The sequence below is a fragment of the Phragmites australis genome, chromosome 23 (genome assembly GCF_958298935.1).
Source record: "Phragmites australis chromosome 23, lpPhrAust1.1, whole genome shotgun sequence".
NCBI classification, from domain to species: Eukaryota; Viridiplantae; Streptophyta; class Magnoliopsida; order Poales; family Poaceae; genus Phragmites; species Phragmites australis.
The window spans coordinates 3,157,858-3,175,259 of NC_084943.1; the positions used below are offsets into that span (position 1 = coordinate 3,157,858).

At 44.5% G+C, this 17,402-nt stretch overlaps 4 protein-coding genes across 7 annotated transcripts; 2 read left to right on the forward strand and 2 right to left on the reverse strand.

Annotated features, from left to right (window-relative positions):
* Nucleotides 1-378: 378 nt before the first annotated feature.
* LOC133906194 (WRKY transcription factor 44-like) lies at nt 379-8,252 on the forward strand. 4 transcript variants are annotated; one of them, XM_062348012.1, is made up of 6 exons: nt 379-864; nt 5,258-5,280; nt 5,548-5,763; nt 6,001-6,509; nt 6,820-6,975; nt 7,401-8,250. In XM_062348012.1, exons 3-6 carry the CDS (start codon nt 5,554-5,556, stop codon nt 7,567-7,569), a joined length of 1,044 nt encoding a protein of 347 aa, XP_062203996.1. In that variant the 5' UTR covers nt 379-864; nt 5,258-5,280; nt 5,548-5,553; the 3' UTR covers nt 7,570-8,250. The 4 variants fall into 4 exon arrangements, with proteins under 4 accessions (XP_062203996.1, XP_062203995.1, XP_062203994.1 ...); XM_062348011.1 differs by lacking the exon at nt 5,258-5,280; XM_062348010.1 differs by lacking the exon at nt 379-864 and having other exon boundaries at nt 4,793-5,280; nt 6,007-6,509; nt 7,401-8,252.
* LOC133905667 (uncharacterized) lies at nt 1,902-4,547 on the forward strand. Its single transcript, XM_062347433.1, has 4 exons — nt 1,902-2,982; nt 3,071-3,240; nt 3,346-3,477; nt 3,595-4,547. Exons 1-4 carry the CDS (start codon nt 2,024-2,026, stop codon nt 4,545-4,547), a joined length of 2,214 nt encoding a protein of 737 aa, XP_062203417.1. The 5' UTR covers nt 1,902-2,023.
* A 59-nt stretch (nt 8,253-8,311) lies between the features above and the next one.
* Nucleotides 8,312-11,714, reverse strand: LOC133906195 (protein TONNEAU 1a-like). The gene is made up of 8 exons (XM_062348013.1): nt 11,438-11,714; nt 10,562-10,694; nt 9,997-10,085; nt 9,789-9,911; nt 9,054-9,184; nt 8,929-8,954; nt 8,685-8,841; nt 8,312-8,608 (listed from the first exon to the last, which is right to left on the reverse strand). Exons 1-8 carry the CDS (start codon nt 11,522-11,524, stop codon nt 8,584-8,586), a joined length of 771 nt encoding a protein of 256 aa, XP_062203997.1. The 5' UTR covers nt 11,525-11,714; the 3' UTR covers nt 8,312-8,583.
* A 1,098-nt stretch (nt 11,715-12,812) lies between these two features.
* Nucleotides 12,813-15,599, reverse strand: LOC133906699 (enoyl-[acyl-carrier-protein] reductase, mitochondrial). Its single transcript, XM_062348672.1, has 8 exons — nt 15,103-15,599; nt 14,858-15,001; nt 14,649-14,751; nt 14,365-14,464; nt 13,923-13,999; nt 13,770-13,848; nt 13,254-13,372; nt 12,813-13,107 (listed from the first exon to the last, which is right to left on the reverse strand). Exons 1-8 carry the CDS (start codon nt 15,491-15,493, stop codon nt 13,014-13,016), a joined length of 1,107 nt encoding a protein of 368 aa, XP_062204656.1. The 5' UTR covers nt 15,494-15,599; the 3' UTR covers nt 12,813-13,013.
* Nucleotides 15,600-17,402: the final 1,803 nt, after the last annotated feature.

A 17,402-nucleotide genomic window follows, 5' to 3' on the forward strand; every position in this document is an offset into this window, starting at 1 on the left:
CTGAGATGTGCTTCTCTGAGAAGCTATGTGCTGAGAAGCCAAAAATTTATTGTAGAAGCCAACAACCTATTTCCAAAAACAGCTTTTCAGAAAAGCCAAAAGCACTGCTTTTCAGAGAAGCTCAAAAGCAGAAACTCAAACAAACACGGCCTAAGTCAAGTGTGAAGTGCCTCACCGACTACTAGACCCCACAAACAAGCCAAACTGTGCACGACTACTAGACCCCACAAACAAGCCAAACTGTGCGTGCATCACCCCACCGCTCCTGAGAGTTTTTCCCTTTCACGCCCGCAGCTGTTTGTGAACTACAAACACACCCTTCGAAGAGATTTGTACGTTTTCTCAAGGACTAATTTGCAAAGACACCCCCCGCCCCTGCAACCGATGCGGCGCCAAGCCGACTCCCTCGACTCTTCGGCGCAGCGGCGATGGGCTCCACTTCATCAACGACCTCGGCACCTCGCCATCCTCCGCGGGCCCCACTTCATCAACGACCGCGTCATTGCCTTCTACTTCGCCCACCTCTCCTCCTCCTCCTCCTTCGCCGTCGAGGACACCGACGACCTCCTCATGCTCCTGCCCTCCATCCCCTACCTCCTATCCAACCTCCCTGATCCGGCCGCCGTCGCCGAGCCGCTCCGCCTGGCCTCCCGCCGCCTCGTGCTGCTCCCCGTCAACGACAACCCCCATGCTCCCTCCCCGAGGGCGGCTCTTGTTGAGCTTAATGACGGGGTTGCTTGCTCTGTTTTCATTTTTGAACAACTGGTTTAGGAAGACGAAGAACATGTAGAGCATACACACTTGTGTAAGTAAATCTTTGGCAAAACACACTTGAGTAAGCAAAGTTTTGGGCAAAACCCCGTGGTGAGTTGTTAATTCTAGTGTATGATTAATGCTGCAATGCAATGCTACAAGGGCGGATCCACCGCCAGGGCGAGCCTGGGCGGCCGCCCGAGCTCCTGGCCCGTGAGACACTGAGGCCCATTGGTTGAGTGGCCCAGAACAACACAATTCGCAGCCCACAAATGTAAATGAATGGAACCCTAATCTCACATTCTCACTGCTGTGCTGGCTGCTGTAGTGTTCCTGTGTACTGGTGTGTGCGTGTTGCGGCGGGCAGCAGCGGGCGGGCGTGGCGGCCGGGAGCGTGGCGCGGCGTGGCGGCCAGCACTGCGACTGGGAGGCGGGAGCGCGCCAGCGCGGCGGTCGCGCACGCGCGGCAGGCGGTCGCGCGGCGGGCGGGCGTGGCGGCCCGCGGCCGGGAGCGCGGGCGGGCGTGGGCGGCCGGGACTGGGAGGCGGGAGCGCGGCGGGCGGCGCGGCAGCCAGTCGCGCAGCAGCCAGCGGGAGCCGGGCAGGGCGGCGTCGGCAGCCGAGAGCACGGCGGGCGGAGACAGGCGAGCGGGCGGGACTGGGAGGCAGGAGTGCTGCGGGCGGCGCGGCAAGCGGTCGCGCGGCGGGCGGGCGTGGCGGCCCGCGGCCGGGAGCGCGGGCGGGCGTGGGCGGCCGGGAGCCCGGGACTGGGAGGCGGGAGCGCGGCGGGCGGCGCGGCAGCCAGTCGCGCAGCGGCCAGCGGGAGCTGGGCAGGGCGGCGTCGGCAGCCGGGAGCACGGCGGGAGCCGGGAGCGCGGGCGGGCGTGGCGTCGGCAGCCGGGAGCGCGGTGGGAGCTCGGGAGGGCGTGGCGTCGGCAGCCGGGAGCGCGGTGGGAGCGCGGCGGGCGGGCGGGCAGGCGGCTATGAGTGCGGGCGCGCGGCGGGCGTGAGCGCGACAGGCGCCGGGCGAGCACGCGCGCGGTGGACTGCGAAGTGCCGAAGTGCATGCTGTGCTGTGTGTGCAGTGCACTGAGTGCAGTGCTGTGCGCCTGTGCTCTGTGCTGTGCAGTGCTGAAGTAAATTGATGAATTGAGTTATTGAGATTTTTATATTGAGCCGTTTAGGTTAATTGAGCTATAAAGGTGAATTCTATTTTGTATTTTTCTTTTATAACATTAGCATTTCTTTCGCAGAATATCAAGATATAAATAATGAAGAGATTTTTCAAACCAACATCTTTGAATACCCAAAGTACGAGGGAGAGTAGAGTTAGTGAAAACTGTGATGCAGAAAATGATATAGTAGTTGTCACTCCTGCTCCTGCAACTTCTCGGATAGAATACAAATGTATTAAAGAATTTAGGCAAGAGTTTATTATTGCCGATCCGGGACTTCGTATTGCAATAGATGAATTTGATCATGATATTAGAGATGAAGTTAGAAGAGCTTATGTGTTGAAGGGTCCGACTCAACCAATTGGACATACTTTCCCCAAAAAAAGGTTTAGTAAAGATTTAAGGACTTTTTGTGCAGCATGGTTTACTAAATATGATTGGCTAGAATATAGTGTGGAGAAGGATGCAGCTTATTGTTTCTATTGCTATCTTTTTAGATATGATCCCTCAGAGTCTCATTTTGGGTATGATGTATTCTCAAAAGTAGGATTTAGAAATTGGAAGAATGCATATAAATCATTACCTGAACATGTTGGTGGGCCTAATAGTGCCCACAATAAAGCTAGAACAGCATGCGAAGATTTCAAAAATCAAAAGGCTAGTGTGTCATATAAGGTGATGACTCATAGTAAGGAATCAGAAGCCAAATATGAAATCCGTTTGACTGCATCTTTAGATTGTGCAAGCTATCTCCTAATGCAAGGTCATGCATTTCGTGGACACGATGAATCTTCTTCTTCATCGAACAAGGGCAATTTTCTAGAGATGATTGATTGGTACAAAAAAAGAAATGAGGAAGTGAGGATTGCATTTGAGGAGTTATGTCCTAAAAATGTTCGTATGCTTGCACCATCAGTTCAAAAGGATCTTGCAAAGAGTTGTGCACAGGAGATAACTAAAGAAATAAAGAAAGAGATTGGTGATGGTTATTTCTCTATTCTTATCGATGAATCTCGTGATATATCAATCAAGGAGCAGATGGCCGTGATTGTGAGGTTAGTGATCTTATTTACTTGTTAAATTGTGATATTGTTGGGCGTGTGATGTACTGATGTTGTAATAATTATTTGTGATGGTGCACAGGTTCGTAAATAAGGAAGGAAAGGTTATGGAAAGATTTTTGGGTCTTACGCATGTCACAGAGACAACATCAGATGCATTGAAAGGAGCTTTATTTGAGTTACTTTCTACACACGGTTTGGACATTGCAAGAGTTCGAGGGCAAGGGTATGATGGAGCTTCGAATATGAGAGGTGAATTCAATGGTCTTCAGAAACTCATTAGAGATGAGAACCCATATGCTTTCTATGTCCATTGTTTTGCACATCAATTGCAATTGATAGTCGTTTCTGTCGTAGGTAGTTGCACATCTATTCATGAGTTCTTTGAATATGTTAATATGATTGTGACCACAACTAGTGTATCTTGCAAGAGGAAGGATTTATTATCTAGCAAGCACCGTGAGAACTTATTGGCCAAGTTAGATAGCGGTGATATTTTTTCTGGAAGAGGGAAACATCAAGAAACTAACTTGGCCAGACCCGGGGATACTAGATGGGGTTCTCATTACAAAACTTTAATCCGTATTGAATCCATGTGGGTTGCAGTGATAGAGGTGCTAGGGCTTATGCAGGAAGATGCCCAAAATCCAACATCAGCGGGTGGTTTGATGAGAATAATGGAGAGCTTCAACTTTGTGTTCATTATGAAGATGATGTTGAAATTTTCTCATATTACAAGTGAGTTATCTCTACTCTTGCAAAGAAAGGATCAAAATATTGTTGAGGCTATGTCATTACTGATTGATGTGAAAGCACGTTTGCTTAACTTGAGGAATCATGGTTGGGAGCTATTGTTTGCGGAAGTCAAAACATTTTGTAAACAAAATGAGATACAAATTCCAAATATGGATGAAATAGTACCAAGATGGGGCCAATCAAGGCGAAGTAAGATCGGTGTCACTCAAGACCATCATTATCGTATTGACACCTTTTATGTAGCTCTTGATGCTATAAACACAGAGATGACTCATCGTTTCAGTGAGCTATCTTCAGAGTTGCTTATATGTTTTTCTTGTCTTGATCCAAGAGATAGTTTCTCAAAGTTTGATGTGCACAAGATTGCTAGACTTACGGAGATATATGACATAGATTTCTCCATCAGCGATCGTGCAGTTATAAAAGATCAACTTGAAACATTCATTCTTCATGTTCGAAGAGTTGAAGATTTTATTGGTTGTCATGATCTTGCAAGTCTAGCAATGAAAATGGTAGAAACCCAAAGACATATTATGTTTCCATTGGTGTACCAACTTATTGAGTTAGCATTGGTACTACCAGTTGCAACAGCATCTGTTGAAAGAGTCTTCTCGGCTATGAACATCATCAAGACTGATTTGCGCAACAGGATATGCGATGATTGGCTCAATGACTTGATGTTGTGTTATATTGAGCGGGATTTATTCAGAAGACTAGATTCTAATGCCATTAAAAACCGGTTTCAAGACATGAAAACAAGGAAGATGAATTTGCCTAAGCCTTCTAGTTCTAGACATAATTAGTGGTTGTGTTTCCGTAAGTTTCTATACTTAATTACTTCTATTGTCTTTGGTTACATTTAGTATAATTGCATAATTGCATATATGTTTATCTTCGGTTCTTTTTCATTTTGCAGGTTCATATGGTTTTATCAATTTATGTTGAGGGTCTTTTCACCTCGCCTACTAATTATAAGGTATTTTTTTAAATTTCTTCTTAAAGTTCGCCCTACCTTCTTTGCTTGTCTGGATCCGCCCTACCAACAAAACATGCAAGTGTCTAGTCTATCATCTGTCCACTTGACTGTTTCGCCACAAAATGCAGTCTGTCGGTTCCTCCAAGAAATGCAGGCTGCGGACAAGATAAATTCAAACCTTTTCGAATTGGGATCCATTATGTTCTCAAACTGTAGTTTACACATTCCTGTTGTTGTTTTTCTTTTAATGTCAACAGTTCTACTTCTACCATCATTGTTCTATGCCTACCATCATTGTTCTATGCCTTTCTGTTGGGTTGGGTTGGTTTGGTATCAAATGTGCTATATGACATTCTGTGATAATGGACCATGCTATTTGTTGTACTGAAACTGGCGTACAGTGAGGAAGGCAGATCTGGCATCTGTCTATCCCCCCTTGTGTCCATACCTAACAGTCTTGCATGCACCGTAACCACCGTTTATTTCTCCTCTCCTCAACTCCCTTCTCGCCCTTGCATTGTTTCTACCAATCTGCAGCTGCAACAGAGCACAAGACTAAGGTATCACCTATGAAAACGCTTCTGTTTCCATACTTTTTTTCCCTTGTTCAATTTGTCACCTATGTGAATGACCTTCGTACCATTAGTATGTTCTGCAATTTTCAGCACAAAAACGTACAGTTACTAGCTGAAATATATGGTCGAGTACTTTTCTATGTTCCCCAATTGTTCCCTCTGTATTAGCTTTTCTATCGTCCTTCTCTAGAAACAAACAAACCGTTTGCTGCGATGATTGCGATTATGAATCATCCCCTGTTTTTTTGTCAGCGGAAGATGCAAGGTCACGAGAAGATTGCTGCTCTGAAGCCTGTGGCCTCCAGGCCTTTCTCAAGCTTCCAGACCTACTCACAGCTCCTAAAAGACTTCACCGCCATTGGTTCTGCACCAATCACCGTCCTGGAGGAAACGAATCTAATTAGGCCAAAGACAACGCGGTTCACATCGGTACCGAGTGATCTTCCGACAGAAATAACTGCAACCACAGTAAGTCTCACTGGAATTCAGTTCTTATTTTTCTGGTGAAAGAAACTTCATGCTTCCGATAACGACGTTTGTTTTTGCGGTTTTCTGTAAGTGATACTTCAAATTCAAGCATCCATCTCCCCCCACAAATAAAATAAAATAAATAATCCAAGCATCCATCTGTCACCCGATAGATTATTTTGAACTTATTCAGGACATAATTATATGACCATCTTTCAACTATGTTTTAAACTTAAGCTGCAGGATGCTGGTTCAGGTACCACACTTGAAGACATGGAAGTAGATACAGAACAGTTTGTCTCTTTTGACCATCTGACAGCATGCCACACTATCAGGAAGCCTATGAGCAGTGTGAAGAACCGTTTGTCATATGATGGCTACAGCTGGAGGAAGTATGGACAGAAGCAAGTGAAAGGGAGCGAATTCCCGCGGAGCTACTACAAGTGCACTCATCCAAGCTGCCTTGTCAAGAGAAAGGTGGAGAAGACAATAGATGGGCAGATTGCTGAAATTGTATACAGCGGTGAGCACAACCACCCCAAGCCTCATCCTCCCAGGAATACGTTGTCATTGCCAAGTACAGAGGTTGTGGTCGTGGACCTGCATGGTACGAATGATGCAGGACTAGAAAGCCAGATAGGAGGACGCAATCGGGCTCCTGGTACTGCTGTTACAGCATCTAGAGGCAATTATAATTGCTTTGACGAAGTTAGAAAAATGAGTGAGCTCACTGACAACAAGAAGAGGTATGTTTTTGTTGCTAACACATTCTGCTATTCAGAACTTACTATAATTGCTTTACGGAGCATGTGCAAGTGGTGGCATAGAATGTTGGCTGCCCTGTAGCATAGTGCCTCATCCAATAAGTTGCAAGGTTGAGGTATTACCACAACTACAAACTACCAGAGAAATCATCCTGATGAGTAATTTCCTGATTCCTTAAAGAAAGGAAGAAAGAAAGAAAATGCAGATCTGCATAGATGTGGGCATTGAAAATTCCATATGCCAAAGAACATATGCATACATCTCACGGTTCATGAATACTTGCCGTTTCAGCACAAGGGAGAAGCAATCAAGTAACGCAAGCAGCCTGACAGCTTATACTGAGCCTACTCCTGCTTCCCAAACTTGGACAGACTGCGAGTTATCTGGGGATGCATTCGGTTGGCGCAAGTATGGTCAGAAGGTTGTGAAGGGAAATTCACTTCCGAGGTAATATTTCTCTGAAGATTCGCTACTGTGCCATAACTAATGGTCAGGGAAAAGTGTATGCGTCTGAAACCCTGAACCTAGTTGCTACTCCTTTTGGATTCAACCAAGTCCACAACTTTATAATCCTATTATCGGCAGGTGTCATATCTTTTTTTGGCTTGTTTCTATTCTAGCACATAGAACTGAGCAGATTGGCCCGATGGGTACGGTACTGGAAACTAATGGCTCACTTAATAGGGCTGAAACAAAGTAGAAATTGAGACATGAGGCAGTGTTCCAATATGAGCGTAAATAATTCTGAAGCATAAAGCAACCCGAAACCTTACTATTTTGTGAGACGACAGTTGGTGCGTAGCTTGATTTGGTTTTGGACAAGTGCTCTGTACCTGAACGAGTAAATGGTACCGTTTTCATGTGGCTTGCAGGAGTTACTACAGGTGCAGTGCACCGAGATGCAACGCACGCAAGTACGTGGAGCGTGCACCCCATAACCATGATTCATCGGGGAGGTCATCTTCTGTGACCACCACCTATCAGGGAAGGCACAATCACGACATTATTCCCTCGGGTTCTGGCAGGCTTCTTCAAGGGTGAAGGAGGTAACAAAGTACGTATAATTCCTCAGAGAAGAAACTGGTTAGAGTTGTCAAGAGTGAAAGAATGGTGGTGTTCCTAGCTAGTACTTATATGTTTGTGATGTAGAATGGTTGTGTTCTTGGGGAAATGAACTCTTACTCTATAATAATTCTCTCAGATTGTGTAACCAACCGACCAGCCTAATTGAGTCTGAGTTGTTACCAGTAGATAGGGCAGGACAATTGTAATCGATCTACCCACAGCGCAGGGAGAGCCCAAAACATGCATGTTGCGGCGGAGTGAGCTAATGTGTTCACTATGAATGCAGACACAAGATCAAGCACATATTCTTTCTCTTGGTGTTCTTCGATGGCGGGGATGAACCTGGTCATCCCTTGACAGGTTCATCCCTTGGTGTCGAGGGTTCTTCCCTTCCCTTCCCTTCCCTTCCCTTGGTGCGTTCTTTCTCCGTCCGGAGGTTGATGCCTCGATCAGGAGGTTGTCGGGGTGAACAATGTTATCTCCAGCCTCGCCACGAAACACTCCACTTTGTCCTCCATCTCGACGGGATTCTCCCCGCCGCCTCCCTCCATTTCCATTCCACTCCAAGATGATTCAGCAGCACCAATCCCCAAACTTTTTAGATTGCAGCAGGTACCTTCTCTTCGTCGGAGCCGGGTTTGGAGCTGGCCACCTTCTTCGTCTTACATGGGCAGATCAGCAAGATATCATACAGATCCTGGCAAGGCAGCAACTCGGATTCGAACTGGAACTCGGACTATTTGATTGTTATCAAACCATAATCTTATCAAATCGAATATCCTGGCCTTAAACAGCAATATTTGTTTCTTTCTTTCTTACAAACCATGCATAATTTACCTAGCATCTCTGTCTAAAAGCTCTCGCACTCAAAGCGTGGCATCGTAGCACTGCAAACGGTACAGAGAATACAAGGTCAGGAGGTCAACCAACCAAGCCTACAACCAACTCAAAGCCACACTTGTTACGATGGACTGCAGTATAACATTCTTGTTACGTGCTACCATCCCCTGAATGCCTGCAAAAGTACACAGCTTACATGGCAGATTATCACAGACATTATCACAGGCATTATGAAGAGCAATCAATCCCACCTCCAAGATGTTGGCAGATTGCGAGATTTCCGGTCTAATTGGACATTTTCTAGAGCAGCTGATGCCTGTAGTACCTCTTCAGATATATCATCGGCATCATATCTCCAGTTGTACTCATCTTTCCTCGTATTGGAAGCTGAAGAACCCCCTCTTCGGTCTGAACATACAAAGAGCTTGTTTAAGAATTTAGAACAACACAACTACATATGACAAAACTGAAGGAATTACATAGCACGGCATGCACCTGATGTCTGTGATGATGAGATTGGCCTGGAAAATTCAAAGTAAAATGTTACCCTCACATATAATGGCAAAAACAAATAGCTGACGCACAATTGCAATGGCAGAACAATATGGCATCACAATTACCTCCCCATTGGAGGCAGGCTCCCAACTGAAGATGACGGCGGCCTCCTCATGTTCCGATGTTCAACATTTAGTGCTGGATCAGACTCAGAAGAGATCATTCTCCTACCGCCCATCCTTGTTTGGGACAAATTCTAATCAACGGAACAAAATTAGAAAACCAAAGTGCGCAATGGAAACAGACAACTTTTAAGCTAAATGTCTAAGGAGACAACAGTTAGTTGACTATTTTAGGAGGCTAATAACAAAAACCTTATTAACAAGGAGAAAAAAAGTGCAATGCTACTATACATGCTCAAGAACAGTGAAAGGCAACGTGAAAAAGAGTAAATTGGTTATATGCAATGAATTCATAGGCAGAAAGCAACCTTGCGGCTCACATCCCAAGCACCACATGTCCGTCAAAAGTACACCTCAACTAGATATCTTTACATAAATATATTGAGGTTTGACAAATCTCATGTAAACAGAGATTAGTAATGTAGTGCACTGTAAAATAACTGATATAAATGCCACTGGAGCCATTGCACTGTAAAATAACTAATTAAATATTGTGAACTTATAAATAGAGAAGATGCGCTTGATTTTGGTGACTTTAGTTTTCTTATGCTGTAAATGCAACTACACCCAACTTTTTTGTCAGCTTGACTAATTCAGATAACACAAAAATAAAGAAGTGGCCGTTCATCAACTCCATATACACCTATTTTAATGATTTCGAGTCCGCAAGAGATAAACCTCATATTTCAGATATCCTTCGAGAACATCTAAAAGCATGGGACCACTTTCAGCACTCCTGATCCCTTCAGCTCCACTTTTGTTAGAAAAATCCTTCAGTTCATTCTTCCAAAAGTCCTTGGGCTGATTTGCAAAGCAACAGACACATTAGTCAATGTTGATTTTGGAAATGTACAACTAAGATACATCAAATATAAAGAATGGTTACCAGATTACATTCTGGCAAGTAAACTTTCATTGTATGACTTAGCTGGGCCCACTCCAAGTATTCGCATACAAGCGCTGTTAATAACCTACCTGCAAGCAACAGAAATTCTAGAATGTAAACCATTTGATATTACATGCAGCTTGAAAAACATACAGCTAAACAGAACCATTAAGTACTAAAAATCATTTTAGCCTAGCATGGACACCTTAAACAAACGAGATATCTGTAATGTTTTTTTTTTCAACTAACATCAGCGCACAAGCAAACAAAGCCAATTACTCACACTAGTTATCAATCAGGAGGAACAAAGAAATACCTTTCAGATATAGTATTGCAAGCTAAAAAAAGTTTAAAAAATGCCAAAATTTCCAGCAGCATAGAAACTATCATGGAACATAATAGCAACCTTCAATAGTTCAGGAATATATGAGAAAAGTAGCATGAAAAGATTCTACACAGCTGTACATCAGACAGAAAGATGCACATATGTAGCAGCAACCGATACAAGTTCTGATTAACAGAGAAATTTGAAATGATTAACTGACTACCCATTAAAAGTGCAAACCTGAAGGTGAAGCATGCAATTGCTTAGCTCTGTCATTGCAGCTACCAAGCAAAGCTGGATTCCCACCATCGTCATTCTCTACCACACGATCCTCCTCTTCTATGGCCTCAAACACACTTGCTCTCAGCTCAGCCTAGTCATGCAATGAGACACATCATGAGGAAACAAATATAAGCATGTAGATTTGATCGAGCATAACCCGGGTTCAACAGATAAGGAAGAACTAAAAGGTAGAAACATACTTTTTGTCAAAATATTTCTCGAAGTTTGGCATAGATTTAACTGAATAAACACCAAGTAACTGAGGTTTTCGCAAGACAACCAAAGGAGCATTCTTTCACAAAAAACTTGAGAAATAGTTTTTTGCTTACAGTCCAAACAAAGATTCGCTCAGATCGTACCACTGGGATCAAAACCACCATCAAGTAATGTAGGCGCACTACTCGTCACAATGTGCCCACTAATTCATAATGCAATTGCAACTAGAACAACAAAATTATGCAAGGCGAAGTTTTTCTTCAGCAAGGAGTGAGCATTCTCATATCCTAAATACGAATCAACAGCACCAAGACGCTAAAATGTGCACATTACAATTTGAAATGGAGAGTAAATCTAACGGAATAGGCCCCTCCCCCAGGATCCATTCTTTCTTACAAAAAGGGGGGGGGGGGGGGGAGCTGCTAACACGTTTAGATTGCAAAATAATTCGCAAATTTGAGAAGGGGATCGCGGAGCCGGACGTCCAGATCCCCAAAACCAGAGGGGAAGGAAAGCTAGATCCGCGGGGCGGGGCGCGGTCGTGGCAACTGTTCGGAAGGAAAGCCTATTGTAGTGGGGAGGTGCATCAACGAAAGCAGCAAGTGGGGAAGAACTCACCCTGATCTTGGCGAGGACGCCCTTCTTCTCGAGGGTGCGGGTGACGAGCGTCTTGAGCTCCATCATCTCCCGCGCATAGTCGTCCATCTCTCCTCTGCTCTACTGCATGCCCCCTTGGTACTTGTGCCCCAAAGGGAGGGAGGGGAGGAGAGGCCCTTCTCGAAGCTTCTGGAAGTTGCCCCTCTGGTCTGGGGGTGGCGGAGCAGGCAGCTTCTCTCTCTCACTGTCGAGAGGATATCGAAGACGAACACAACACGAGGGGGAATTTACTTTTTTACCACCTACCGGGTGGCGCATGCCAAAACACCGGACAGATATCCTCTGATACATTAACAGTCACTGACATGTGGATCCGAGCCCACGTGTCAGTGACTGTTAATGCATCTGCAGTAACTGCAGAGGATCCCCACGGCAAAACACCATAGTACCGGATGCTCTCACCCGTTTGCCACCCACCCTACACGCAAAGGTTCTGTTATAAACAGTATCCGAGAGATTTGAAAAAAGAAAAAAATATGTCAATTTTTATACGTGCTCTGTAATTTATAAACCATCTATTTTAATTAGATTCGTCTAAAAATCTTATGTAAAATTCAAATTAAAATTCTTTAAAAGACGCTATTTTTGTAAGTTTTAGTAATTTTTAAGGTCTCACAACAATTCCCAAAAATCTGAAAAAAATCACTAATATTTCTCTAATGTGATGTACTAATTTAGGTGCCTGTGTCTTTTCAATTACTAACTGCTAATGACAATTAAATGACTAATTGATCCCAGGTTTATACGAAGAGAACGTCTATTCGCAACAGTATACATGGTCATGCATATGGTGTTTTCTTAAAGAGTAAGAGAGGTTACATGATCCATCTGGTAAACCGGGCGGGCACTAAGACTGTCCCCAACAATATTTCTTTTATTTTCGTTCTCTTTTCAATTCTCTTTCCCATTTTCATTCCCTTTATTTCCTCTTATCTTCAACAACTTTCGTTCGAGGGAAATCGTGAAGGGAAAAGAGAGAGAATCCCGGACTGAAAGGAATGACCTTAGGAATCTCTTCGCGACGGGAACCGTGAAGGAAATCCGTTAGAGCGCTGAAGAGAACGAAAATCCCGTCGTCAAAGGATTTTAGCCCCTAAAGAGAAACCGTTAGAGACAGTCTAAAGCCTACGCTGGGGAATAGAATATCCACGATGTGCAGCTTTGATGTTCTGTTCCGGGCAACTGACGGTGCCGACGTTCCTGGCCTGCACGTCGATCAGGGGGCTGAGATTTAGATGAGGCGGGGCGAGGCGAGCAGCAGCTTCCGTTCCGCCACCAATACCATCCATCTCCTGATTCATTTCATGCTCATGGATGGATGGATCACGAACGAATGTTAACTGTATACTGCTGTGCTGCCTTTTTCTAGTATTTTTTTGAAGCCCAAGTCAGTGAGTCTTGTGTCAAACCCAAATGAAGACATAGCTTGTCGATGGATAATTTCGCATCAGAAAGATATAGGATTATTCATACAGAGAGAGCAATGGCACATATACTCTGACGATCCACTAGCCACATCTTATACACTGCCCTCATCTCAGAACCGGAGAACTTGCTTTGGCTGGCTTCCATGTTTGCCGAGGGCCTTCTCCAGAGCCAAACTGAATTCACCAAAGGGACTCATCTCCATCCTGCACCCAAATGTTTCAAGAGTAGGATTTTCACTTCTCTCTTTAATCTTCTTCTTTATACGTACGGCAAAATCATATCAAGATGAGAGTATGCCAACATCTAACATGCAGCAATTCGATAAGAGCGTAGCTAGAATTTTACTTACTCGTACTTCAGTTTGCCTTCCTGCACCAGGCCCAAGAGGTAGTCTATCATTCTTCTACAATCTTCTGCCTTATCTGAGTTCATCCACTTCTGTAGCCAAAATCCTCGCAGGGAAACATCCTTTCACAGCAATACACCATGTTAGGAAATTAAGCGACTGAAGTGGCAATACCGTACCAAAAAAAGGGGGATATCAACCATCCCTGATCCGCATCATGAAATGATCACTAAGAAACTCCTTCAAATTGAAATAATATAACAACCTTTAAATTGAGATAATCTAACGAATACTTTAAAGTATGATTTTATTAAGTAGCTGATAATTCAGCATTAAGTTCTTTGATTGTCATCTATTGTGAGATAGTGGCACAATCCAGGGGTGACAATTTTGATGCAGAAACTAATGCTCGCATAAACTAGGCACTTTATTTTACCCATTTAAAACATTTAAAGTGTCCTAACGATATTAAGTAGTGCAATACTAGAAAGCCTGACTTTCAGAATTTGATGTACTGACCTTAAAAATGAAATATGAAGTAGGAACAGTGACAGGTTTCTTGGACATTCCACCATATGTCAGCATGGTGCCTCCTTGCCTAAAGAACAAGGGTTATGGATATGCATGAAAAAATAAGAGATTATTCTAATTCTACCAAATTCAACATGTTACCTCAAAAACTTGAGTATCAGAGAAGCAGCATTTCCTCCAACGCAGTTAAATCCTAATGAAGGTTCTGGCAAAGCACCCTAACATCACAGAAAACAAAATAGAGTCTAGATGAGGGTTCATTGAAGCGATCTTACTTCTTATAGGTAAATAAACTGGAGATCGCATTCCAATATCCGGTCCTGACAGCAGCCAGCTTCCAGTAAAACTCACTCAGTACCAGATAGGAGCTTCGGCTTTCCTACTTCCGTATAATTAATAATTACATTTGTTAACCTTGGATCATAACCTATCTGAGAAAAAAGATCGCTTTAAGTAGTCCAAAGCAGAAGATATACATTTTCACGAGACTGCATACAATACATGTGAAAAAAAGTGGCAAGTACACAAAATAATAGCTGTCAAGGATGAGCAGTGATTGGAAAAGCAGGTAGTTGACGATTACCAGCAAGCTCTTGATATTCTTTATGTCTAGCTGAGATTCTGTGAACACCTCATCTGCACCAAGTTGTTTGAGTTTATCTTTTGCTTCTTCTGACCCAGTCCTACATCAATTTAGCTAAAGATTACTAAAGCAACAAAGTAGGATAATAAGAAAGGTAAATAATTTGAAAATGAAGCGTAGTACTAAGAGAATTATCAGTCATGTAGAAAGCCAAGACAGCTCTTGACAGAATCACTGATAGATCCTTATGATGTTGATGATGTGAATTTTGAATTGTATTATACCTATCCCTTATGATGTTGATGGTGTGAATTCCATGTACTTTGGCAAGCTGAATGACACACTGGCCGACAATGCTGGTAGCACCATTCTGGACAATGGCATCACCTAACGCAAGAGATTAAAGGCCATGAGATGAGGGGACATGCTAGGCACTCATTTTTTGGTAAATAAAGGAAGGGCGACTATCATTTAGTGGAGAGAAGAAGAGCACCAGGATTGAGTTTTACAAAGTCGTGGAGCATCCTGAGCGCAGTCAAGGGGTTGACTGTGACGGTGGCAGCGTATTCCATGGGCACATCGCTGTGGACTTTGTGCCACACGCTCTCATGCTTGACGATGTACGTCTGCCATGTCCCTGCAGAAATCAAAGGCCAACCAAATTGCCTCATAAATTCCATTCCAAAATTGAGCCTTGAAACATTCCTGAAGCGAGACAGGATGGAGAAAGGGAGATACCGAATGATGGCGGAGAGGGTATGACCCAATCGCCGGGAGAGAGTGGGGCGGTGACGGCCGGGCCGAGGGCATGGACCTGGCCGACGCCCTCGTAACCTCCCACGGCGCCTGGGAGCGGGGGCCTGACGGGGTAGACGCCCTCGATGCGGTTGATGTCGGAGGGGTTTATGGGGGCGGCCAGCATCCGGACGCAGACGTCGCGGTCCCCGAGCTCCACCGGCGGCACATCCGCCACCCTCAGCACCTGGTCGGGTGCACCGTGCTCGTCGTAGATGACTGCCTTGGACGGCGGGGAGGCAAGCGACGAGGCGGTGGAGAAGCGGAAGCGGGAGGCGCGGCAGCGGTGGAGAATCTGAAACGTCGGCGGCAGCAACCGGGACGGCGGCGCCATCTCCCCTGGTCTTCTTCTCTCCACTCCTCCTCTGCAGTGCTCGTCGCTTCGTGTCTGTTGTTCAGGCCAGAAAGAAGACGACTCCAGAAGACGATGAAGCAGCCCGGCCCGGCCCGGCCCAAGAATATATATTTAGTACGGTCCACTTGTCTCTTAGTTAAATAGACACTTAAAGAGAGAATAATTACATTATTGCATAAGAGTCTTAAGCTATAATGAGATCAACTAGTTTTCCATGCTAATCTCATGTTATCTAGGTTGAAATTGCTGGTTTCCACATTGAAACGGTTTAAGGTTCGATCGCTTAAGCAAGCAACGACGCCACGACAAGCGCTCCCATTAACATCCACCATGGCAGAAAAAATATCGATCACCCATAAACGTTTGACCAAACGTCCGCATTGTACATGGCCTGCCTTATGCAGTTGTTTCCTTTTTCGAACTCTAAATCGAAGGAAGACTATTGATTTGCGAGTAAGGAGGAGGTGTAACAACATTAAACAGCGACGGGCTTCTGATGCCGGCCTAGCCTAGCCTAGCTATATCAATCACGCGAATCGTAACTTGTATTAGAGAGGCATCTAGTGCATATGCATCCGGGTGCCTGTCAGTTGAATTTGGCATGTAAATAGATCAACCCTGTCCCGTCTTATGGGCAATCCACATAGCTTTATTGTCACAAACCTAAGTGGATCAAGCAACCGAATCAACACACAAGCACACCAATTTGTATCCAAATCGAAAGTTCTACTACCAACTCAATCCAATACAATATCTGGGAACAGTGAGGAGAGTGAAGCACAGAGAAAGGGAAGACTCCAGTCCGGGTACAAGGGAAAGGGGTGGAGACGAGAGGCAAACATCAGAGGGTGAGGGACTCAAAGAGGAGCTCTAGAAGGGAAGAAGAGGCCACAGGAGAAAGAAGGAATCAGTTCGGTTTGGTCTGATCTTTTATGTTCTATTCATTAGTTTGTTCACTCCCGTTTCCATCCTTTTGTACTCTTTGCTTGCCTTCTCCAGAGTGGTGCCAAACCAGCAGGATAGTACATGACATTTATGTGTGCCTATTAATTTGCTTTACACTTACATGCGTTCCTTCATGTGCTTTGAAAGCTGTCGTGATCGGATAAACGATTCATCTCTTATCGTATACTGAGTCATAAATCAATCGACCAACTTACTAATGAATTTATCATAAAGGTCTCATATACGTACCCACTAGTGAAGTCGTCTTTGCCGGTATCTTTGATTGTTACAACCGCTACATGCACTTGAGCTTTGGCTACCTTTTGCTGCTCAGGTGTCATCCCCTTATCCTTACGATTGCGGTATCTGTTGGTATTGGTCTTGTGGTCCAACCCGCCGCAGACGTAGCAAACAATCTCAGGTTTCTTCTTCTTCTTCATAGCATTAGCCTTCAGTCCTGAATATCTAGGATTAGTCTTCTCTTTCTTCACATTCCTCCTAGGATTGTTCTTGTGCTCGACAAGGTTAGCTTGAGCGGGTGCCTTCACCCCCACCATAGCCTGCCTTGGACTTCTCATCGATATTTATAGCAGTGATGATCTCATTAAAAGTCAACCGCTACTTTAAATACCGACATGCAGTGACAAAGTCACACCAAAAAAGTGGGCAGCTTGGCTAGGATGGCATTAACATGAAAACTCTCAGGGAGGACACAACCATGTTAGCTTAAGTCTCACACGATCAGCTGCAACTCATGAATCTGTTCCGTGACTGATCTGTCATCTCTCATACAAAAATTCATGTAGCTTGCTGCCATGAAGGACTCATTGCTATTGTCGCTTTCAACATACTTTTCATTCAGCTCCGACCATACCTTATGTGCTTCCCTGAACCCCATGTAGATGTCGAATAGCCTGTTCGATAGGATAGTCAGGAGACATGC